The sequence below is a fragment of the Otolemur garnettii genome, unplaced genomic scaffold (assembly GCF_000181295.1).
Source record: "Otolemur garnettii isolate 467f Iridium unplaced genomic scaffold, OtoGar3 scaffold00022, whole genome shotgun sequence".
Lineage (NCBI taxonomy): Eukaryota > Metazoa > Chordata > Mammalia > Primates > Galagidae > Otolemur > Otolemur garnettii.
In genome coordinates, this window is record NW_003852417.1 from 21,278,483 (window position 1) to 21,298,686 (window position 20,204).

General features: G+C 36.3%; 1 protein-coding gene across 2 annotated transcripts in view; it reads left to right on the forward strand.

Moving 5' to 3' along the window:
* Window positions 1–20,204, forward strand: part of LCLAT1 (lysocardiolipin acyltransferase 1) — a 187,397-nt gene that overhangs the window by 81,810 nt on the left and 85,383 nt on the right. For both annotated transcript variants that reach the window (XM_003787505.3, XM_023511889.1), the window contains one exon: window positions 7,386–7,584. In XM_003787505.3, coding sequence (XP_003787553.3) covers window positions 7,386–7,584 — 199 coding nt within the window. The remainder of the gene's footprint in view (window positions 1–7,385; window positions 7,585–20,204) is intronic.

The window sequence follows — 20,204 nt, forward strand, 5'->3', positions numbered from 1 at the left end:
GAGCATGGTATGTTTTTCCATTTGTTAACATCTTCAGTTATTTCTTTTCTCAGAGTTTCATAGTTCTCTTTATAGAGATCTTTCACATCCTTTGTTAGGTAAACTCCAAAATATTTCATCTTCTTTGGCACAACTGTAAAGGCAATAGAATCCTTGACTGTTTTTTCAACTTGACTATTATTGATATATATAAAAGCTACTGATTTGTGAGTATTGATTTTGTAACCTGAGATGCTGCTGTATTCCTTGATCACTTTTAAGAGTTTTGTTGTTGAGTCCCTCGGGTTTTCCAGGTATAAAATCTTATCATCTGCAAAGACTGAAAGTTTGATCTCCTCTGACCCTTTTTGCATACCCTTGATTGCCTTCTCTTGCCTGATTGCGATGGCTTAGACTTCCATTACAATATTAAAAAGCAGTAGAGATGATGGGCAACCTTGCTTGTTCCTGATCTGAGTGGAAATGTTTTCAATTTTACTCCATTTAATATGATATTGGCTGTGGGTTTGCTATAGATGGCTTCCATCAGTTTAAGAAAAGTCCCTTCTATACCTATTTTCTTAAGTGTTCTGATCATGAAAGGATGCTGGATATTGTCAAAAGCTTTTTCTGCATCTATTGCGAGAATCATATAGTCTTTGTTTTTTAGTTTGTTTATGTGATGAATTATATTTATCGATTTTCGTATACGGAACCAGCCTTGGGACCCTGGGATGAAACCCCCTTGGTCATGGGGTATAATTTGTTTGATGTGTTGCTGGATTCTGTTTGCTAGGATCTTGAGATTTGTTTTATACCACACATTTCATGAGTTCTTGTATATAATTTCTGTTTTGCAATTATTAGGTATGGTTGTCAGTAAACATCCTTTAGGCTAAGAATGTTGATAATGGTGTTCAGATCTTTTATAATCATAATCAAACTCAGTGACCCTTTCTTCTGTCATCCCTAATCCACTGTTTTGTTTATCTATGCATTTTTACTTAAAATACTGTTAAGTTCTAGAATGTATATTTTTTAGTGGTTCCATTACTTCATTGAGATTTCTCATCTATTCATCACAATTGTATTTTTTATATTTTACTCTGTCAGGGCTAAAAGCAGTAATTATCCTTCTTATTCTTTTAGGCAAAATTTCTTTTTTTCTTTTTTTTTTTAATGTGAGGCTGTTTGTGACTTTGGTGGATTGCATGCATAGGCAACAGGATTTCTGAGTATTTATCCAATGATTATTAAGTGTTCACCATGGACCTAGCATTTTACTAGGATGTAATGATGAACAGAACAGATGTGATCTTTCTCCTTGTGGAGATAATAATTTTCTACCTAAAATATCTTTTCTAATTGCAGACTTACATAGCTTGACTAATATCTTTTCTGGCTTTTAAAAGACTTTCCCTTTTGTTGACTTCCCAGGCCATGAATTCTTAAGAGTTACTTTGTTTGTTTTGTTTTGTTTTAAAGAGACAGGATCTTGCTCTGTTGTTAGGCTAGAGTGCAGTGGTGCAGTCATAGCTTATTGTTACCTTGAACTCTTTCTACTTCAGCTTCTAGAGTAGCTAGGACTACAGACTTGTGCCACCAGGCCTGGCAGATTTTTAAGTTATTTTTTTTGTAGAGACCAGATCTTTATAAGTGGCTCAGGCTGATCTCAAACTCCTGACCTGAAGCAATCCTTCCACCTTGATCCCCAAAGCACTGGGATTGCACGTTTGAGGCACTGCATCTGGCCAAGTTACATTTTTTAATTAGCTTTAAGGTTATGAAATCCATTGTTTCATCATAACTCTCAAACATACCATTTAGTAAATGGCAAAAGATTTATATGATCTGAAGAGAAACCAGAGTATCAGACATACCATTTAATAAAGTATTCATTTTATGGTGTTTCTTAACCACCACCACACTCTTATGTAAAGGGTATTTCTTCACATCACATTTATATTAAGTAAAATAAGCGCACTGTTCAGTACACATCAAATTAACCATCATAAGTAGATATTTCTAAAATGTCATCTACAACTGTATGTTAAATAATATCACTTATAGTCACAAAAGCAGAGACATTTCATATTGGAAGACGTTTCACTCTTTTTGTGTCATTTATGTAACTATTTTTGTTTTTTGTTTCATTATTTACAAAATAAATAGGAGCAAATGATTTCTGAGATCTATTCCAAATTCTGCCTTGTATGTCTAATTTTAAAGCAAACCTTTAGAGATAAATGATTTTTTGGTGACAGTCATATATGCTACCATACTTCACTTTCTAAATGCCATCAATTTTCCACAGTATATAAACTTTTGATTATGAATCAGAAGTTTCTGGTTGTGGAAGTTCTGAGAATTTCCTTATAGAGACTACATCATTAAAAATCATAGCAATTATAATACTTTACGGTGTCCCATCTATTTAATGTCTTTGGAAGTGAGTACAAACAGAATGCTTATTAGCACAGACATTGGAAACAGACATTTGGTTTCATTATTGGCCTTATCACTTTCTACTCGATTGAATTTGGCTGAGCTCCTTAGCTTCTCTAAAATTCTATTTCTATATCTCTCTAAGAGGGAGTGCTACTATAACTTACCTACTTGAGAATGTTATTATGATGACTAAATAAGATAATATATAGCCTTTTTAACATAATGCCTGGTATTTGGTACATGCATAGTAAATATTTTCTACTATATTTGTTTCAAAAAAATTCAAAATATGGTTGCTTGAATAAAGTAGAACTATATTCACTCACAGGTCCAGGTTGGGAGGCCCCCCAGCCTGGTGTGATGGCCTCTTCTATATGGCCAAGCCTGGGTTATTGGTACTTTTTTGCCTGATTCTGCAGTAAGTAGAGAGGGGAGGAAGTCCAGAGTCTAGACCAGTGAATCATATATCTAGTACATAGGAAGTTGTATATATAATTTGCTCACTCCATTGGTGAGAGAAGTTAAAAGCTGAAATACAATTGGGCACATGTCGTTTTTCTAGGCATCCCTAACACAATTAAAACCATCTTACTCTGGAAGAAATGCTGGTGTTTATGGGACAAGTTACTAGACAGATTCTACAGTAGCTGTTTCTATTACTATTACTGTTAGCGAATAGCATTACTATTACAGCAGAATTACCTCATACCTGTATAGTATTTGTGTAACTTCAGCTACATGCACTAAGATGGGTAAGAAAAGAGTGGACAAAGAAGAGAATGAATTTTCCCGGCTTCTTGTGAGATGAAATGGGAAATATGAGTGATTCTGTGAATGTGATTCTTTTGTTTAGAGATTGATATTTTTAAATAACATAAATCATTTTGATGGAAAACTAGCAATCTGGTCCAATATTGGGGGAAAAACCGGCTAAGCTGCACTGATAAGTGTATTATACTCTTGGAGAGGTACCTTTCTAAAGATTTTCAAGGAAAATTTCAGCTACATCTTACTGTTAGCTGATTACTTACTTATTAGCTACTTTAAAAACTTAGCGCGTATATGGGATTCAGCTCTCTCTGCACCACTAAATTATTACACATTTGGAAAACTTATGTGACCTAGCTGTTTACTAATTATAGCATATTGGACAAAGAGAGTTTTTCAGTTAAGAAATTTATTACAGAAAAACTGATAGTCTAGTTCTGAGATAGTGAGCATCTCTGTCGAAAGAGATGGAGAATAACTTGTCAAGGGTGTCTTTTTATCACCGTTTATTGCATATTTTTACAAGGGCCTAAGGGGATTTTAATTTTAAAGTAAATAGTATAATACATTTTTTTCTTTTTAATTCACAAGGAGTTTAATCTCTTATAGATATATATTAGGCAACCCTAACAATTAATTTTTCTACTAGACGTATATTAGGATAAATGTACTTAAACCAATTATTGCTTCACAGAATAATCACAAAATGATCTCTTTTGTGTTAGTTTCCCTCGTGGCTTAAAATTATTTTGTTGGCAAGATTTTTTTTCTCTTTACTGTTACTAAGAAGCACTTTTTAAAACTAAATGAGGTTTAGCAATAAGATCTTTTAGATTCTTGAGTTAGGTAAGACTTTGTGTGCAAAAATCCCTTCTAAAACGGTCTTTTTTTGGGGGGATGTTTCTATAATGGAGAGTGTCTGGCTTTGTTCGTTTTAGTTTTGGACAGTTCTGTTTAACATAATCAGTAGTGTAAGTGTCAAACTTTTATGGGCCCAGAGAAGTTTTTATTTCTTAAAATTCTGAATCTAACCAACAGTCTGACTGCTTCCTGGTATTATGAAAATTACTTGGAGTTCTGTTCTTTTGGCATAAATCATGCCTTGGGACAGTGGTTCTCAGCCTTCCTAATGCTGCAACGTATTTTCATTGTTAAAAAGGGGTCGTGACCCACAGGTTGAGAACCACTGCCTTAGGAATTCAGAGATTTGTGCACTGGGTCTTTCAACTCAGTGCACAAATCTCTTTCACAGTGTTCTGATCCCATTCCAGTCCTAGAATAAAACAGGTATTCAGTAGACATAGATTGCTAAATGCAATTTTTGTACACACTGTTGCTCTTAAGAGAGTGGGTGCTCAGATGAATTAGTTGGGATTGCAAACCTTTAAATAGCTATGGATTTGTGGAGCTGGGCGTAAGCTGAGCCTGAAGAGCCAAAGCAGACTTGGAGACATCCAATGACATATACTTACTCCTACCTCTAAATAAAGATCCATTGGAATGAGAAATGAGAACAAGGGACATGATGGTAAAACTGATACTCTGTGATCAGGAGGGAAGCCTCTCATCTTTGCGCTTTTTTACATGATGGAACACTTGGAGGTAGTAAGTAGCAGTATATAAAAGGTCCTCAGAAATTGCTTTATATTAATGTTCTAGGAAAAAATCTTTGACCGATTAAGTAAAAATCATGAGAATATTTACTCTTAGTTCTATATAAAAAAATGTATTATTAAATTTTGTAAGATTCATTGCTTACTGCTAAAAATATTATCTTCTGTACTAGAAATAGTATAAATATGAGAATTGTGTCTTTTCTCTGAATCTTTTAATCTGGATTATTTGAATTCTGGAGTTTTTTATAGACATTACAACTTTATTTCTGTGTAGTGTATTTATTATTCTGCCTTTGTAGGAGCTGTAAGTAATGTTGAGTAGATATGTCTTGACTGATAATAAAAATAATTAACATAAACTTGAGATCTCGGCTGCATGACAGCTTATATACATAACCTTCAGGCATATTCACACTAGGTGCTGGATATCCAAGGAGAGAATGTCATGTGAGATAACTCTGGACGCACATCTGGGATTTTTTGTTTTAACATTTTCCGTAATGAAAAGCAAAAAATGGTTTGGGATCCATGGGTATCATTTATTAGAAATTGAACATAAGGCTTAAAATTTTAACTCTTTTCAATAGTATGACATATAACTAATAGACACCTTCCTCTTTCCACCAGTTATGTGAAGGGCATTTACATTCTAATTCTGTGCAAAAACTGAAAAGTAGTATGTATATCCTATTTGGAAAGTAGAATGGAGGAAATCCAAATTAACCTTGTATAGTGACTTCACACATACACTTTGGGCCAAGACATAATTCTCTGATAGACTGTCTTTGTAGTTGATGGCTCTTTATACGTGCAAGTAGAAAAGTTATTTTTTGCTGAGGGTCTAAACCTACAGGACTCTGCCCTGAGCTTCTCTATAAGAAAGTTTTCCATATAGGTGCTTAAAATTCCCACAGACTTTTAGGAGTAGGGGTTATTATTTGAGTAGATATAGAACCTTTTGTAATTTGATGAAAATTACCCACATTTTACCTAGTAAAATACCAGTGTACACGTATCTTTGTGGACATAGTAGGTGCCAAGTTAACTACTCATGCTGAAAGTCAACCTCAGCCCTGAAAAAGTAACTTTATGGGGACTTGTAGGGTATCTGTAAATTCATTAGCCCAAATGATCTTGTTTCCACTGTCAGGATGTTAATACTCAGAACAGTAATAGTTTAGACATTTAACATTTCTGACTTAAAATTTTCTAGTATATTTCTTTAGCTAATATTATTTTTAAGAGTTTTTCATGATCTTTATTCTTAAGTTTTTAAAGGCATTTTTTGTATTATATTCTTTAAAAATGATTTTTATTGTGAAATGTAGCAAACAGACCGAAAAGTTATTAAAATACACATGCATAGTTTAAGGAGTAATTTTAGGTGCAACTACCCCCAGGACAAGAAACAGAGCATTGCCGGCCTTCCAGCAAGCTTTATAGACTCCCAAAGTGCCCTTCTTTTTGATGTAAGGAGTCACTAATCTGACTTTTGAGATGGTTATTTCCTTGTTGTTCATTATAATTTTACCTTTTCTATATTTACCTTTAAAATATCTTAACTTTCTAGAAAGTTTATATCGGTTTTATAATACATAGAAATTTATTGGATATGTTCTTTTTTTTTGCTGTTTCTCAAAATTATACTTGTATCTATCTTTCATGGTGTGTTATCTTTTACAGATACTTGCAGTTCATTTATTTTCATTGCTGTATCATTTTTCATTGTATGATAGTACCACATTTTGTTTATTTGCTGTATTTTGATCAAGATTATTATATTTGCCTGAGAGAACTTTTGATTTTCTTATGACCTTTTTATATGTAAATAACCTGAGAATTTACATAAGAGATTAAAATCATTAATGATGTTTTCTTATTAATTATTATTTTACTTTCAAGACTCCAGCCTATAAGATACTTTGTTTCTGAATATTTCATATATATTATATACATGGCCATCAGAGAACTTAATGAAATTCAGCAAGTACTTGAACATCTACTATGTGCCAGGCACTGTTGTAGGTACTAGGGCTGTAGTAGTTTAGTAGATGTGTGTTTTATTTTTTGTAGATCATTAAAATAAAGCCAATAAGTTTTTGTTTTAATTAAGATTATAGTACAAAATGGTATTATATAAAGTGAAAAGTTTAACTTTCTGTTTCTTCTGTCGTGTATCTAGTGCTAAATTTTTTGACTATCCTTTCTAGGAAAAAAGAAAATATATAATGTTATATGTCTATATCTTTAAAATATAACATAGAGGAATCTTGCATTTTTTTATATATCATCTTTTTAGTTTAATAATATCTTGAGGATTTCGAGGACAATTAGTATTTTTTAATTATGAAATTGCCAGAAACTTAAATTAGTAAAAGAACTAAAAATAGAAGTAATACTTCATATTCTCATTCTTCTAGGATGATATTTTCCCTCCTGATTTTACTCTACCTTCATACATTAAAAATTAATAGATTTATTTATAAGACATGATATAATTGAACCCTGGAAATTAATAACTTTAAATGGCTGTATATCTGTACTTTTGAGTTTTTTTCTTTTTCCCCTCCTTAGGCATTGTTGGAGACCATGTTTGGTGTAAAAGTGATTATAACAGGTGATGCCTTTATTCCGGGAGAAAGAAGTGTCATTATTATGAACCATCGAACAAGAATGGATTGGCTATTCCTGTGGAACTGTCTGATGAGATATAGCTACCTCAGATTGGAGAAAGTTTGCCTCAAAGCCAGTCTCAAAAGTGTTCCAGGATTTGGTGGGTTATTTATACCTTATTTTACATGGTTCATTCATTTTATATGTAATATACACACACTAATGCTATATAAAATAACTTGGTAAAGCCTACTTAAACATTAGGACCATTCACCTTTTTCCCTCACTGGGTCCAAAACATTCCCAGTTTCTGTTTTTCTTAATGGATCTGTTATGACAGATAACTTCATTTTAATCACTTTTTTGCAATATTTCATTCTCAAAGAAAAAAACTACTCTCAAGGAAGAACCTAAGCACCTAAGAAGCATTCATATTTATTTTAAAAGGTATGAATTAATCGTTTAGTTTTTTTTTTTTTTGAGACAGAGTGTTATTTTGTCAACCTTGGTAGAGTGCCATGGCATCATAGCTCACAGCAACCTCAAACTCTTCTCTTGCCTCGTCCTCCCAAGTAGCTGGGACTACAGGTATCTGCCGCAACACCTGGCTATTTTTAGAGATGAAGTTTTGCTCTGGCTCAGGACGGTCTTAAACCTGTGAGCTCAGGGTAATCCACTCGCCTCAGCCTCCCAAGTGCTAGTTTAGTAACTTTTTATTCATGTCATACTTGTGATTTGGGTAAGAAAGTTGTCTGTGTTGATAAAGTAGTTGAAATCGACTTATTTATTCACATTCATATTCAAATAGTAATTGAACATGTATTGGTTCCAAGTATTGCACTAGATGCTGGTATTTTCTAGACTTCCCTAATCCATAGCTTTCCCCCCCACCCCCAGTCTTTTTATTGTGCTTATGTATTAGAATATTAAAGTTCCTAGAAATGTTTATTTTATATGTTTAGGAATGTACCATATTCATTGCATGAAGAAGTAGGAATATTTCAGAATTGCTTGTTAAAACTAAATTGTCCTTTTTCTCAGTTTACTAGTTAATGTGATGTAGGGATGGGAAACAGATTATTTATATTCAAACTACTTATTTACATAGGGTTATATGAAGCACCCACTACATTCTCTGATAGCCTCATCAATTACATCTATACTTCTGTGGTTTCCCTATGCAGCATTTCTTACTTAAACTCTTTGCCCTCTAAACCATGTCTCTATTAGTGTACTGATATGATTTATGATTTGTGAGGGAAAAGGGCCGGTATTGTCTTCAAGATAAACTAGTGAGGGTGTTTGTGGTTAAATTACTAAGTGTGTGGTTAAATTACTAAGTGTGCTTCATTGCCTCGGTCTTATAGTTTTGTTTTTCTATCTGCCACTTTTCCAATATAGTGGTCTCAGAATAGTCAGATTTCTTACATAACTACTGGCTTTCTCTAGAGAAAACAGTCCCAGAGAACTGGAAGCTATAAAGCATTTTATGACTTAGCTTCGGATTTCATACTGAGTCACATCCACATATATTATTGGTAGAAGTAGTCACTGTTCTCAAAGATTCTACAAGAGGGAGCATAGATCTCACCTTTTGCTGGGATCTTAGTATTTTCAGAACTACCACATTCCTAAAAAGATTGATTAGAAAAGAATAGATAAGGTACATATTACCAGTAATAACAATGATACTGTCTTATTCCTGATTCAACATGAAATGTAGTAACAGGATATTAAAAATAACACTACGCCAATGAGAATGTGTAGTGATGTCAACAAATGGAGAAAGTGCAACTGACAAAATAGGACAACAGTAAAAGAAAGTGAAAAAAACATAGTTGTGTATCTAATGAGAACATGAAATCCATAATTAAAAGCCTTCTTATAAAGGATTTTGGAGGAAAATGGCAGTTACTTGCTTTTCTTCACCCTTTAAAATAAAAAAAAAATCACTAAGTCAAGGAACAGTGGAGACATAAACCATGTATCACTTATTTCTTCATTATGAAGAGACAAAAAAATCATAATCTTCCAACTACTATAAGTAGAGAAATAAATTGCAATACATTTGCTTCTGCCTTCCTACCTTTGTAAACCTTATGAATATCATAAGTGGGAAAAGGAGGATTAAGAGAAGAGGAGCATATATCTAGGGTCACTGGTGACTGTGCTCCTTTCAGTGGGAGGGCCATCATGCACACTTATATGAACACCTTACTGGAGGCAAGAGGATCACCCAGTATCCTCACCTCTAGTGAAATCATGCCGTATCCTCCACAAACAACCATAGCCTAGGCCACTTAGGTGTTCATAGATTCTATTGACATTGATTCTAGCCAGAGAATTCATATGGAGACTATACTGCTATGCCTACCTAAAACCAAAGCCAAAGCACCCTACCAAATTGACTCTGTAGGGCACATCTAAAGCATATACACATACACACACAATGTTTCCCAATGAAAGCTACTCCATAAAATTGAAGGAAGTGACTAGTCCCCCAGATGCACAGATATTAATGTAGGGACACAAACATGAAAAAAACAAGGAAACTTTACACCTCCAAAGGAACACAATAATTCTCCACTTAATAGACCCCAAAGAAAAGGAAACCTATGAAATGTCTGAAAAGGAATTCAAAATAGTAATCTTGGAAGAAATATGGGCAACTGGATACAGGAAGCTCAAAGATCCCCAAATAGATTTAATCTGAAAAGATCCTCTCTGAAGCATCTTACAGTCAGTTGTCAGATGTCAAAGAGAATGAGAGAATTCTATAAACATAACAAGAAAAGCAACAAGTCATATGTAAAGGAATTCCCGTCAGAGTAATAGCAGATTTCTCAACAGAAACTTTACAGGCCAGGAGAGAATGGAATGATATAGTCAAAGTGCTGAAAGAAAAACAAATGTCATTCTGGAATACTATACCTAAGAAAACTATCCAATCTGATCTTATATAGAAAACCCTAAAGACTCTACCAAAAAAACCTCTTAGACCTGATAAATTCATCAAAGTTGCAGGATACAAATGGACCATACATATTAGTAGCATTTCTATGCACAAATAACAAACTAGCTGAAAAAGAAATCAAGAAAACAACTCTATTTACAGTATCTACAAAAAAAGTAGCTAGGCATAAATTTAACCAATGATTTAAAGATCACTACAAGGAAAACTACAAAACACTGAAAGAGATGAAGAGGACATGCACTGGGGTGGGGGTGGGGGGGGCCGGGGTGGCGGGAATGAAAGTCTTTCCATGGTCATGTATTGGAAGAGTTAATTTTGTTAAAATGATCATATTGCCCAAGCATCTGCAGATTCAATGTAATCCCTTATCAAAAATACCAATGACATTCTTAATAGAAATAGAAAAATATTCTAAAATTCTTATGGAAGCACAAATTGGTAAATCCTACATTTCTAAATCAGTCCTGACCAAAAGCAACAAAGGTTGAGGTGACATACTACCTGACTTCAATATGTACTATAAAATTATAGTAAGCAAAACAGCATGTTATTGGTATAAAAACAGACTAATAGGCCAGTAGAACAGAATAGCTAACGCAGAAATGAAGTCATGTATATGTACCCACTGATTTCAAGACCTGAAACTATAGAGTTACTAAAAGAAAACATAGCAGAAATGTTTCAGACCATTAACTGGTCAAAAATTATGCCCTAGACTTCAAAAGCACAGGAAATGAAAGAAAAGCTGGACAAAGGGGATTATATCAAACTATAAGGCTGTTGCACATCAAAAGAAACAATCAACAGAGAAACTTGTAGAGTTGGAGGATATGTTTGCAAACTATTCATCTGATAGAGATTAATACCCAGAATACACAAGGAAGTCAAACATCAACAGCAAAAAGGGGGAAAAAAATCAATTTAAAACAGGCAAATAGGGTAGCACCCATAGCTCAGTGAGTAGGGCACTGGCCACATACACTGAGGCTGGCAGGTTCAAATCCAGCCTGGGCAAGCTAAAACAGCAATGACAACTGCAACAAAAATATAGCCAGGCGTTGTTGTGGGTGCCTATAGTCCCAGCTACTTGGGAGGCTGAGGTAAGAGAATCGCTTAAGCCCAAGAGTTGGAGGTTGCTGTGAGCAATGACACCACAGCACTCTACCCAGGGCAACAGCTTGAGACTCTGTCTCAAATAAAATAAAATAAAATAAAAATGAGCAAATGACCTGAGCTGATGTTTCATAAGAGAAGATATACAAATGGCCAATAAATATGTGAAAAAATGCTCAGTATTGCTAATCATCAGGGAAATGGAAATTGAAACCACATTGAGATATCATCTTACCCCAGTTAGTTAGTATGGCTATTACCAAAACCAAAAAATAACAAATGCTGGCATCGTTGTGGAGAAAAGGTAACCATTATACACTGGTTTTGGGAATCAGCACCTAGGTTGATTTCCATATCTTGACTTTTGTGGATACCACTTCAACAAACATGAGTGCAGATGTCTCTTCAATATACTGATTTCCTTTACTTTGGATAAATGACCAGAAATGGGTCTTGCTGGATCATATGTTTATTCTGTTTGTAGTATTTTGAGAAAATTCTATACTGTTCTCCTAGTGGCCATACAAAGAAGATATATAAGAAGTACAGGTGGCTGAAATATGTGAAGAAATGCTCAATGTCAGTAATCATGAGAGAAAATGCAGATCAAAACCTCTTGCCCTGGTTAGTATGGCTGCTATCAAAAACAAAAAATAACAAATGCTGGCATGGATGTGGAGTAAAGGAGACTATTATACACTCTTAGTGGGAATATAAATCAGTTTAGTCACTAAGGGAGAACAGTGTGGAATTTCCCCAGAGAACTACAAATAGAATAACCATGTGATCGAGTATTCACACTACTGGGCCTTTATCCAAAGGAAAAGAAATCAGTGTGTTGAAGAGACATCTGCACCCCATGTTTATGGCACCACTATTTACAAGAGTTTGAGGTGGCTATGAGCTGGGATTTCACAGCACTCAGGGTGACAGAGTAAGACTGTCTCAGAACTCCCCACCCCACCCCACCCCCAAAAAACCAAACAGGAACAAAAAAAGAGATAGTGACTTAAAAATCAGCCAACTGTTGTATTAAACTAAAAATTTTCCTGACCTCATGATTTCAAATTAAATTGTTATATAATTATGGAATTCTAAAATTACACATAATATAATGGTAAAAAGTACTAAAATCACAAATTGTGCTGTCTGAGAGAATCCAGCAGGAACACCTTGGCCTCTGATGAATGCTTTCATCCATTCCCAGTTTTTTAAGACCTGGAAAGACTGAGTGGATGTTCAGAAGCTCCTGTGGTGTTCTGCTCTTGTAGAATAATTGAAACTGGGTAGGAAGCTATTTAGAAGTTTAGCTTCTCAGAATATAAACTGTCAAAGTATTAAAGAACTTTTTTTTTGTCAAATCTGATTTACATAAATTACTAGAATTTTATTTTAAATGCCTTTGGTATTATTACATGCATTTTTCTTTTTAAAGAAAGATCATGCATGAGAATAACTCAGTTAAAATCCATTGTGTACCTTGTTACCTGTACACTAAGGAAACAAGGCATGCTGCTATTAACACGAAAGTGCTTCAGTACAGGGATAATCCTGTGAGGATTAGAAAAATCTATTTTTTTGTGGTCAGATTTTCAGTTTTATCTATAGTTCATTACATATTTATAAATGTTAGTATAAACTTACATAAAGATGTCTTTGGTAAAAGTTTAAAGAATTGCTACATTTATGAAAGTCCCCTTAATTTTATTTTCTACCATGTATTAAGTACAAAGAATGGATGTCTATCTATTTGAAATATATTTACTACTTGTAACTTTATTGTAGCTGTAATTCTCATAGCAAACTTTTTGGTGATTTGACCATCTTTGGTGAATTGATTAGTTTATGGTTTCCTATATATTTAAATCATATAAGGTTTCATAGCAGCCGCCTTCCCTATGTTGTGCCATTTATTACTTAATAACTAAAGACCAGAAATGGTGTTTTACTAATTTTGACGAGGAACCTCTGTGATGGACTTATCACCTCCCATGACAGAGGATAAAAATACCTGATACTGGCTTTCTCAGCTCCCTGTCGGCAGGGATGGTTGTTAGAAGCAATCTCACCAAAGGGGCATAAGGGAAGGGAGAGTGTTGGAGGCTCTGGGAAACATTTTTCTCCTTAATAAGATGATGAGGTTGATCAACTGCAGTCCCCCTTTTCTACTTCTGGACATTATTGTTAAAGCACCCAGTACATCCCCCCCAAGAGAGGAGGTCCTTAGACACCAGGAGGATGGCGGAATAGAATGGGAGATCCTGGCTTGTGAATCAGCCATGGAGCCAGAATTTATTTATGTTATAAACATAAACCCACATTGTTTGTATGAATTTCGGATTGATATTCTGATATTTATAGCCAAAGGCATGATGATATAACTTGCTTTCCCTTAAGGAAAAGTAGCCATGAATTGATTTACTCATTGTTTCATTAAATGCTTATGATGAAGGAAGATTTTAACGAAAACCATCAAAGTACAAGGTTGGACAATTAAGTTCGCAAACATCCTAGCAAAAGAGCTACATCCCTCATTGTTGAATATCACTATGATCACCTTCAAAGTGCTCCCCTTGGCCATCTAGTGACTGCGGTGATACTCAGCAATGAGGTAGGCAGCTCTCTTTCTAAGGTGAGTTTGTGGGCTTGTCAGACATTATGTGGTAGAGTATATTTAACATTTTAGTTCTACTGCCTGTAAGACATACATAGATCTCTGTTTATGTTTGGATAAATAACAGATTATTTTATTTTAGTAATCTACTGGCATTTGAAATGCAGCTTCTTATAATTGTTGATTTTGTATTTTTGGTTGCCAAAGTTGCTTGGCTGAAATGAATTTTGATATATTTGGTAGGGAAGAGTAGTCGGGGACAGGAGTGAGAGGGGGAGTACCTACTGGGAAGAAAGGTTCAATTAAGTTAAATCCTCAGCCAGACAGTTTACCGAGATTATACTTGTATGATTACATTAAGAAGTAAGTAATTTTTTAGGTGGCATTGAGATCTGTATAACTTACATGAAGCTTTTGTTTTGGGTGTTAGCTAACTTCTGAACTAAACTCAAGTCCTACGCTATGTGGAAGTTGACAGTTTCCTTGACCAGGAGAAATGCCTCTGGGCTTTAAGGTTATCCCCTCAGTCACTTACTGACATCAGTGTAATTGGCTACCTAAATTGGAATGCCATACTAATATGTACCATCTTTAATACCTCAGCAGATTTACATTGCTTTAGGCGGCTAGACATCTCAAATGTGAGCTGGCAAGTGTATTTTGCCTCAGTACCCTCAGGTCTGCTGAAGATTAAGGAATTCCTTTGCCTAAATTGGTAATTACATTTCAAAATTATCTAAAAGGTATGCTTTTGTAACAGGATAATTTTAGGAGAAAGAAGTAAAAGAACTTGAAAGGAGCTTTAGGGTTTTGAATCTGCTTTGTACTTAGTGGAAAAGCACAAATAAATATACAACAATCAGTTTTGAATCAACTTTGAAATGGCACTTTTCAAAAGTAAAAAGATATAAGAGATGGCTACAAGAAATTGAAAACTTAGCCGGCATGGTGTGACATGCACCTGTGGTCTCAGCTACTTAGAAGACTGAGCCAGGAGGATTGCTTGAGCCCAGGAGTTGGAGGCTATAGTAAGCCATGATGGCCCCATTGCATTCCAGACTTGGTGACAGAGTAAGACCCTTTCTCAAAATAATAATAATAATAATAATAATAATGGCAATAAAAATAAAGATATATGTCTTTTTAAAAAAAAATGCTATGTGGCTTTTTCCCCTTGTGTATTTCTTATAATCTATCAGAAAATATTTTCCTTGTTTTGAAGTCAAGTGTTTCTTAGCGTTACATCACTGTATAATGAATACCAGGCAGGGACATATTATGTAGCCAAGAATTAAAAATGTTCTTCCACAATGAATAAAATGTCAAAATTGTATCTTAGAAATGTTGTTACTGATAATCTGTAACTATTACAGTCATGTATTATGATATAGCAAAGGAATTCCAAGTAAAAATATTTAGGTCTTGATTTTAGAATTGAAGATGGCCCTTATTTGTATTATTTTTAATTAGGGAGAAGTTTGCATCAATAAATAAATATTCTATAAGTAAACATTTCATGTGGAATTTTAGGTTTATTGAAAATTTGCAAAAACAGTACAGAGAATTTCCCTGTCTTTTTCACTCAGTTTCACACCATTTGCATCTATGAAAACAGCAAAAATAACAAAAACTAAAGCTGCTTAGGTTGCAGGGAAATTAATATATTCCTAGTGATTACTGCCAGCATTGAAAACTGATGAAGCATTTAGCAACATCAATTAAGAGTTATAGAAATTTTCATTCCCTTGTGAATTAGGCTGAGAAAGAATTCAGTGTGTACAAAACCCGCTGTGTGTGTGAAGGCTTTCATTATGGTTTACAGTACTGATAAATTAGAAACAACCAAGTGCCCAGTGACTGGGGAAGGTCTAGACAAGGGAAAGATAATGTCTGAGGTTGGGCTGAACATAGCTGTGGTATGTTTTTCAAGACAGGAAATTAACTTTGTTATAATACGGTTAACTAAACAATAGATTTTATTCACATTTCACCAATTTTTCCTAATGTCCTTTCCTAAAGCACTAATGTCCTTTTCTGTTTGGGGACCTAATTGAGAATATCACATTGCTTTTATTCGTTACTTCTTGTCTTCCTCCATATTGTGACAGTCTGTTCTTTTCATGGTGCTTTTGAAAGAGATTGGTTGAACGTTTTCTAGAATGTTCCTTAATTTGGGGTTATCTGATGTTAAGTTATCTCATGATTAGAGTGGGGTTAGGGTTTGAGGAAGATTCTGCAGAGGCAAAGTGCCTTTCTCATCTCATTATGTCAGAGAGGCTCCCACTATCAACATGACTTACCACTGGCAATGTTAATCTTAATTACTTGGTGAGGTGGTAGCTGGTTTCTCCACTGTAAAGTTACCGTTTTACCCTTTACATGCTCTGTCTGCTAACTACAGTCCACCCTCAAGGGCAGGGGTGGTTGGGGGGATTAAGGTCCACCTCCAGGAATGGACAGTATGTATATTATTATTTGAAGTTCTTCAAAGAAGATTTGTCCTCTCTCCTCATTTAATTAATCAGTCCTTTAATTATACCAATATGGATTCTTCAATATTTACTTTAGTCCTTAGGTTATTATCTGGTACTATCATTGTTTATCTTATTATTGAAAATGTTTCAGCTTTGACCATTGGGAATTCTTGAAGATTGGCTCTCATGTCTTTTTAACATGCCCCTTACCTTTTTCTTCTAACACTTATTTAAAGGCACTACAAAGTATTCCAAGTTCATTTTTCACTTTGTCTACCCCAGCCCTAGAACTCAGCATTTCTCTAAGGAGCCCTGCTTCCTGTGCTTGAGCAGAGAAGTATTAGAAAATAAAATCTGGGTAATGATTGTACTCTGTCTTAGTTTTTTGTTGCTGGCTTATACTACAAAATAGAGTGGCTTAAATGACACAAATTGATTCTGATGTGGGTTCCATTGGGCGAAAATCAAGGTATTGACAGGACTGGTTCCTTTCTGTAGCCTCTATTTGAAATCTGTTTCCTTGCCTTTTCCAGATTCTAGTGGACATTTCCTGGCTTGTGGCCCCCTGCTCCATCTTCATTGTCTAAATATAATTTCGATAGAATTTCTTAAATTCTAAATATAATTTAGTTGCTTGCTCGTATTTTATACTTTGATTTCTACCTTATATTTTCAGCACAGAAACATTTGAGACTTAGAGATACAGCATACTACAATAGTATCATTCCTGGAAAAAGATCATAAAATTGTCTGCCTTCATTCAGTGTTATTAAAAGTCAGAGCCTTCATGGAAATAGTCTTAGAAGAGGGATGGGAAGAACATTATGTATTTTTTAATGTGAGCTCAGGGTAGATAGATCTTCCCTAACTTTGTCTATCTAGCATTTAGGACCCTGACAGAAGTTGAACTTTTGAAAAACGTTAAATACTTACTAATTTATTTCTGGTTTATTTAAATAACTACTATCATTATACATAAATTCACATTCAGTAAGTACAGTATTTCCTCGTCTTGATGACATAAGTTTAAATAAAATTTGCATCTGCCCATATTATTTATTCTTATTTAATAGAGATCTATAGTAGCATTTCCTTGGTTGTATACACATTCTTTATTCAGAATTGAAAATAATGTTGAAGAGAATAGTTATCCATTTATTCAACAGTGCTTTTTGTTTCTGGTGTCACATTCATTGTGCCATAGTAGGTGTCATATTGAATTAATGAATACATTGACAAAAGTTATAAAATTTTAACCTATTTTTGAGGTTCAGTTTTTAGAACAGTAGAAGAGTAGTGCAGATGTTTTTGTGATTTACCTTAACTGTATCCATCTACTGTGAGATGTAAAAAGAAATGGTGAAAGGCTTACGTGTTATTGAGAAAGAATGATAAAAATGCATTCAAGTATTTTTTTTTTTTTGGTTCCACTAAACAACTCTACAAGTTAATAAAGGGGATTATAAATCAAAGAAAACTAGCTTTGGACAATAGTATGTGCATAGGGATTACTCACATCTGTTTTGAGAAGGCAATACTGATAACAGAAATAGGGTTTGGGAAAGAAGATAGTGGTAGCAGAGCTGTGCTGGTATGCCCAGATTCTATCTTTATAAAACTTGCCAGACTCACAGCCCTTGTCTGAGAAATTCAGGTTAAAGACAGAACATCCTACAGTGAAAAAGTATGATAAAGATAAGTTATATAGACTAATTTTAAAGATACAACTAACACTATCATTAATCAGCTTATATAAAAAGGTAATATTTATCCTAAAATGTATGTTTTGAGAATCTCAAAAATATTAAGAAAAATGAGTATTACTTGAAATATAGATAAAATATGCAGCGATTACATGAAATAGGAAAAAATCTTGCAAAGTGTTTCTGTGATTTTTATTTTTAATAAAGAGAGAAGCTCTTTATAAAGCTAAAAGATATAAAAAGATTTAAAAATGTTGGTCTGGGGGATTCTGGGAAGATGGCCAACTGGTAGCAACCCTGCTCAGAGGCTCCTGAGCATGGGAAGAAAAACTGGTTGGAATCAGAATCTATGAACCCAAAGATGGGGAGCTGAGCCCAGAAAGAAGTTCAGCAAGCTGTAAATCCAAGGAAGATGATTTAAGAACACAAAATACAAGTATGGGCCCTAGAACTGCTTGCTAGAGCCGCCTGCCTCCTGCGGGTGGCGGGTGGCCACAGAGAAGTCTCCTGCACTGGGAAGGCACAGAACCACTTGCTAGAGCCTTGCGCACCCCCGCGAGTGGCGGCGAATGAGTCCCCCACTCTGGGAGGACCCAAAACTGCTTGCTAGAGCCGCACACCCCATGGGTGGCAGAGTAGGTCCCTGCTCCAGGGCTCTAGGCAGGTCCAGAACTGCTTGCTAGAGCTGCAAGCCTCCTGCAGGTGGCAGGTGGCCACAGAGGACTCCCCCTGCTCTGGGCAGCCACAGAACTACTTGCTAGAGCATTGCACACCCCCATGGGTGGTGGCGGATGAGTCCCCCACTCTGGGAGTGCCCAAAACTGCTTGCTAGAGCCGCGCACCCCACAGGTGACAGAGTAGATCCCTGCTCCAGGGCTCTAGGCAGGTGCCGAACTGCTTGCTAGAGCTGCACACCTCCTGCAGGTGGCTGGTGGCCGTAGAGGACTTCCCCTGCTTTGGGTAGGCACAGAGCTACTTGCTAGAGCCTTGCACACCCCCGCGGGTGGCAGCACACGAGTCCCACACTCTGGGAGGACCCAGAACTGCTTGCTAGAGCAGCACACCTGCAGGTAGCAGGTAGTTGCAAAGGACTTCCCCTGCTCCGGGCAGGCACAGAACTACTTGCTAGAGCCATGTGTACCCCGCAGGCAGTGGCAGAGGAGTCCCCCACTCTGGGAGGGCCCAGAACTGCTTGCTAGAGCCATGCACCCCATGGGCAGAAGAGGAGATCCCTGCTGGAGGGCTCTGGGTGGGCCCAGAACTCCTTGCTAGAGCTGCACGCCTCCTGCAGATAGCGGGTGGCCACAGAGGAGTCCCCTGCTTCGGGCAGGCACAGAACTACTTGCTAGAGCCACGCGCTCCCCACAGGCAGTGATGAAGTCCCCCACTTGGGACGGGCCCAGAACTGCTGCTAGAGTCACACGCCTCACGGGCGGCAAAGGAGATCCCTGCCCCAAGCTCCTGTTCTGGGCAGGTCCAGAACTGCTTGCTAGTGCCACAGGCATCCCACAGGCAGTGGCGGAGGAGTCCTCTGTTCCAGGCAGACTCAAAACAGCTTTCTAGAGACACGCAAACCCCACGGGGGCCAGCGGAGGAGTTCCCCGCTCCAGGTACCTGTGCTGGGTGGGCCTAGAACTGCATGCTAGAGCCACACGCGCCCTACAGAAGGCGGTGGAGGAGTCTAGCGCTCTGGGCGGGCCCAGAACTGTTTGTTAGAGCCACGTGCATCCCACAGATGGAGGTGGAGGAGTTCCCCACTCCGGGCTCCCACGCTGGGAAGGCACAGATTGGCTTGCTAGTGCCACACGTGTCCAACGGGCAATGGTGAAGGAGTCCTCCACTACTCCCCCAGCTACTCTGGTGGGGCCGAGCAAAGACTGATCTGGTTGCTCACATACCCTG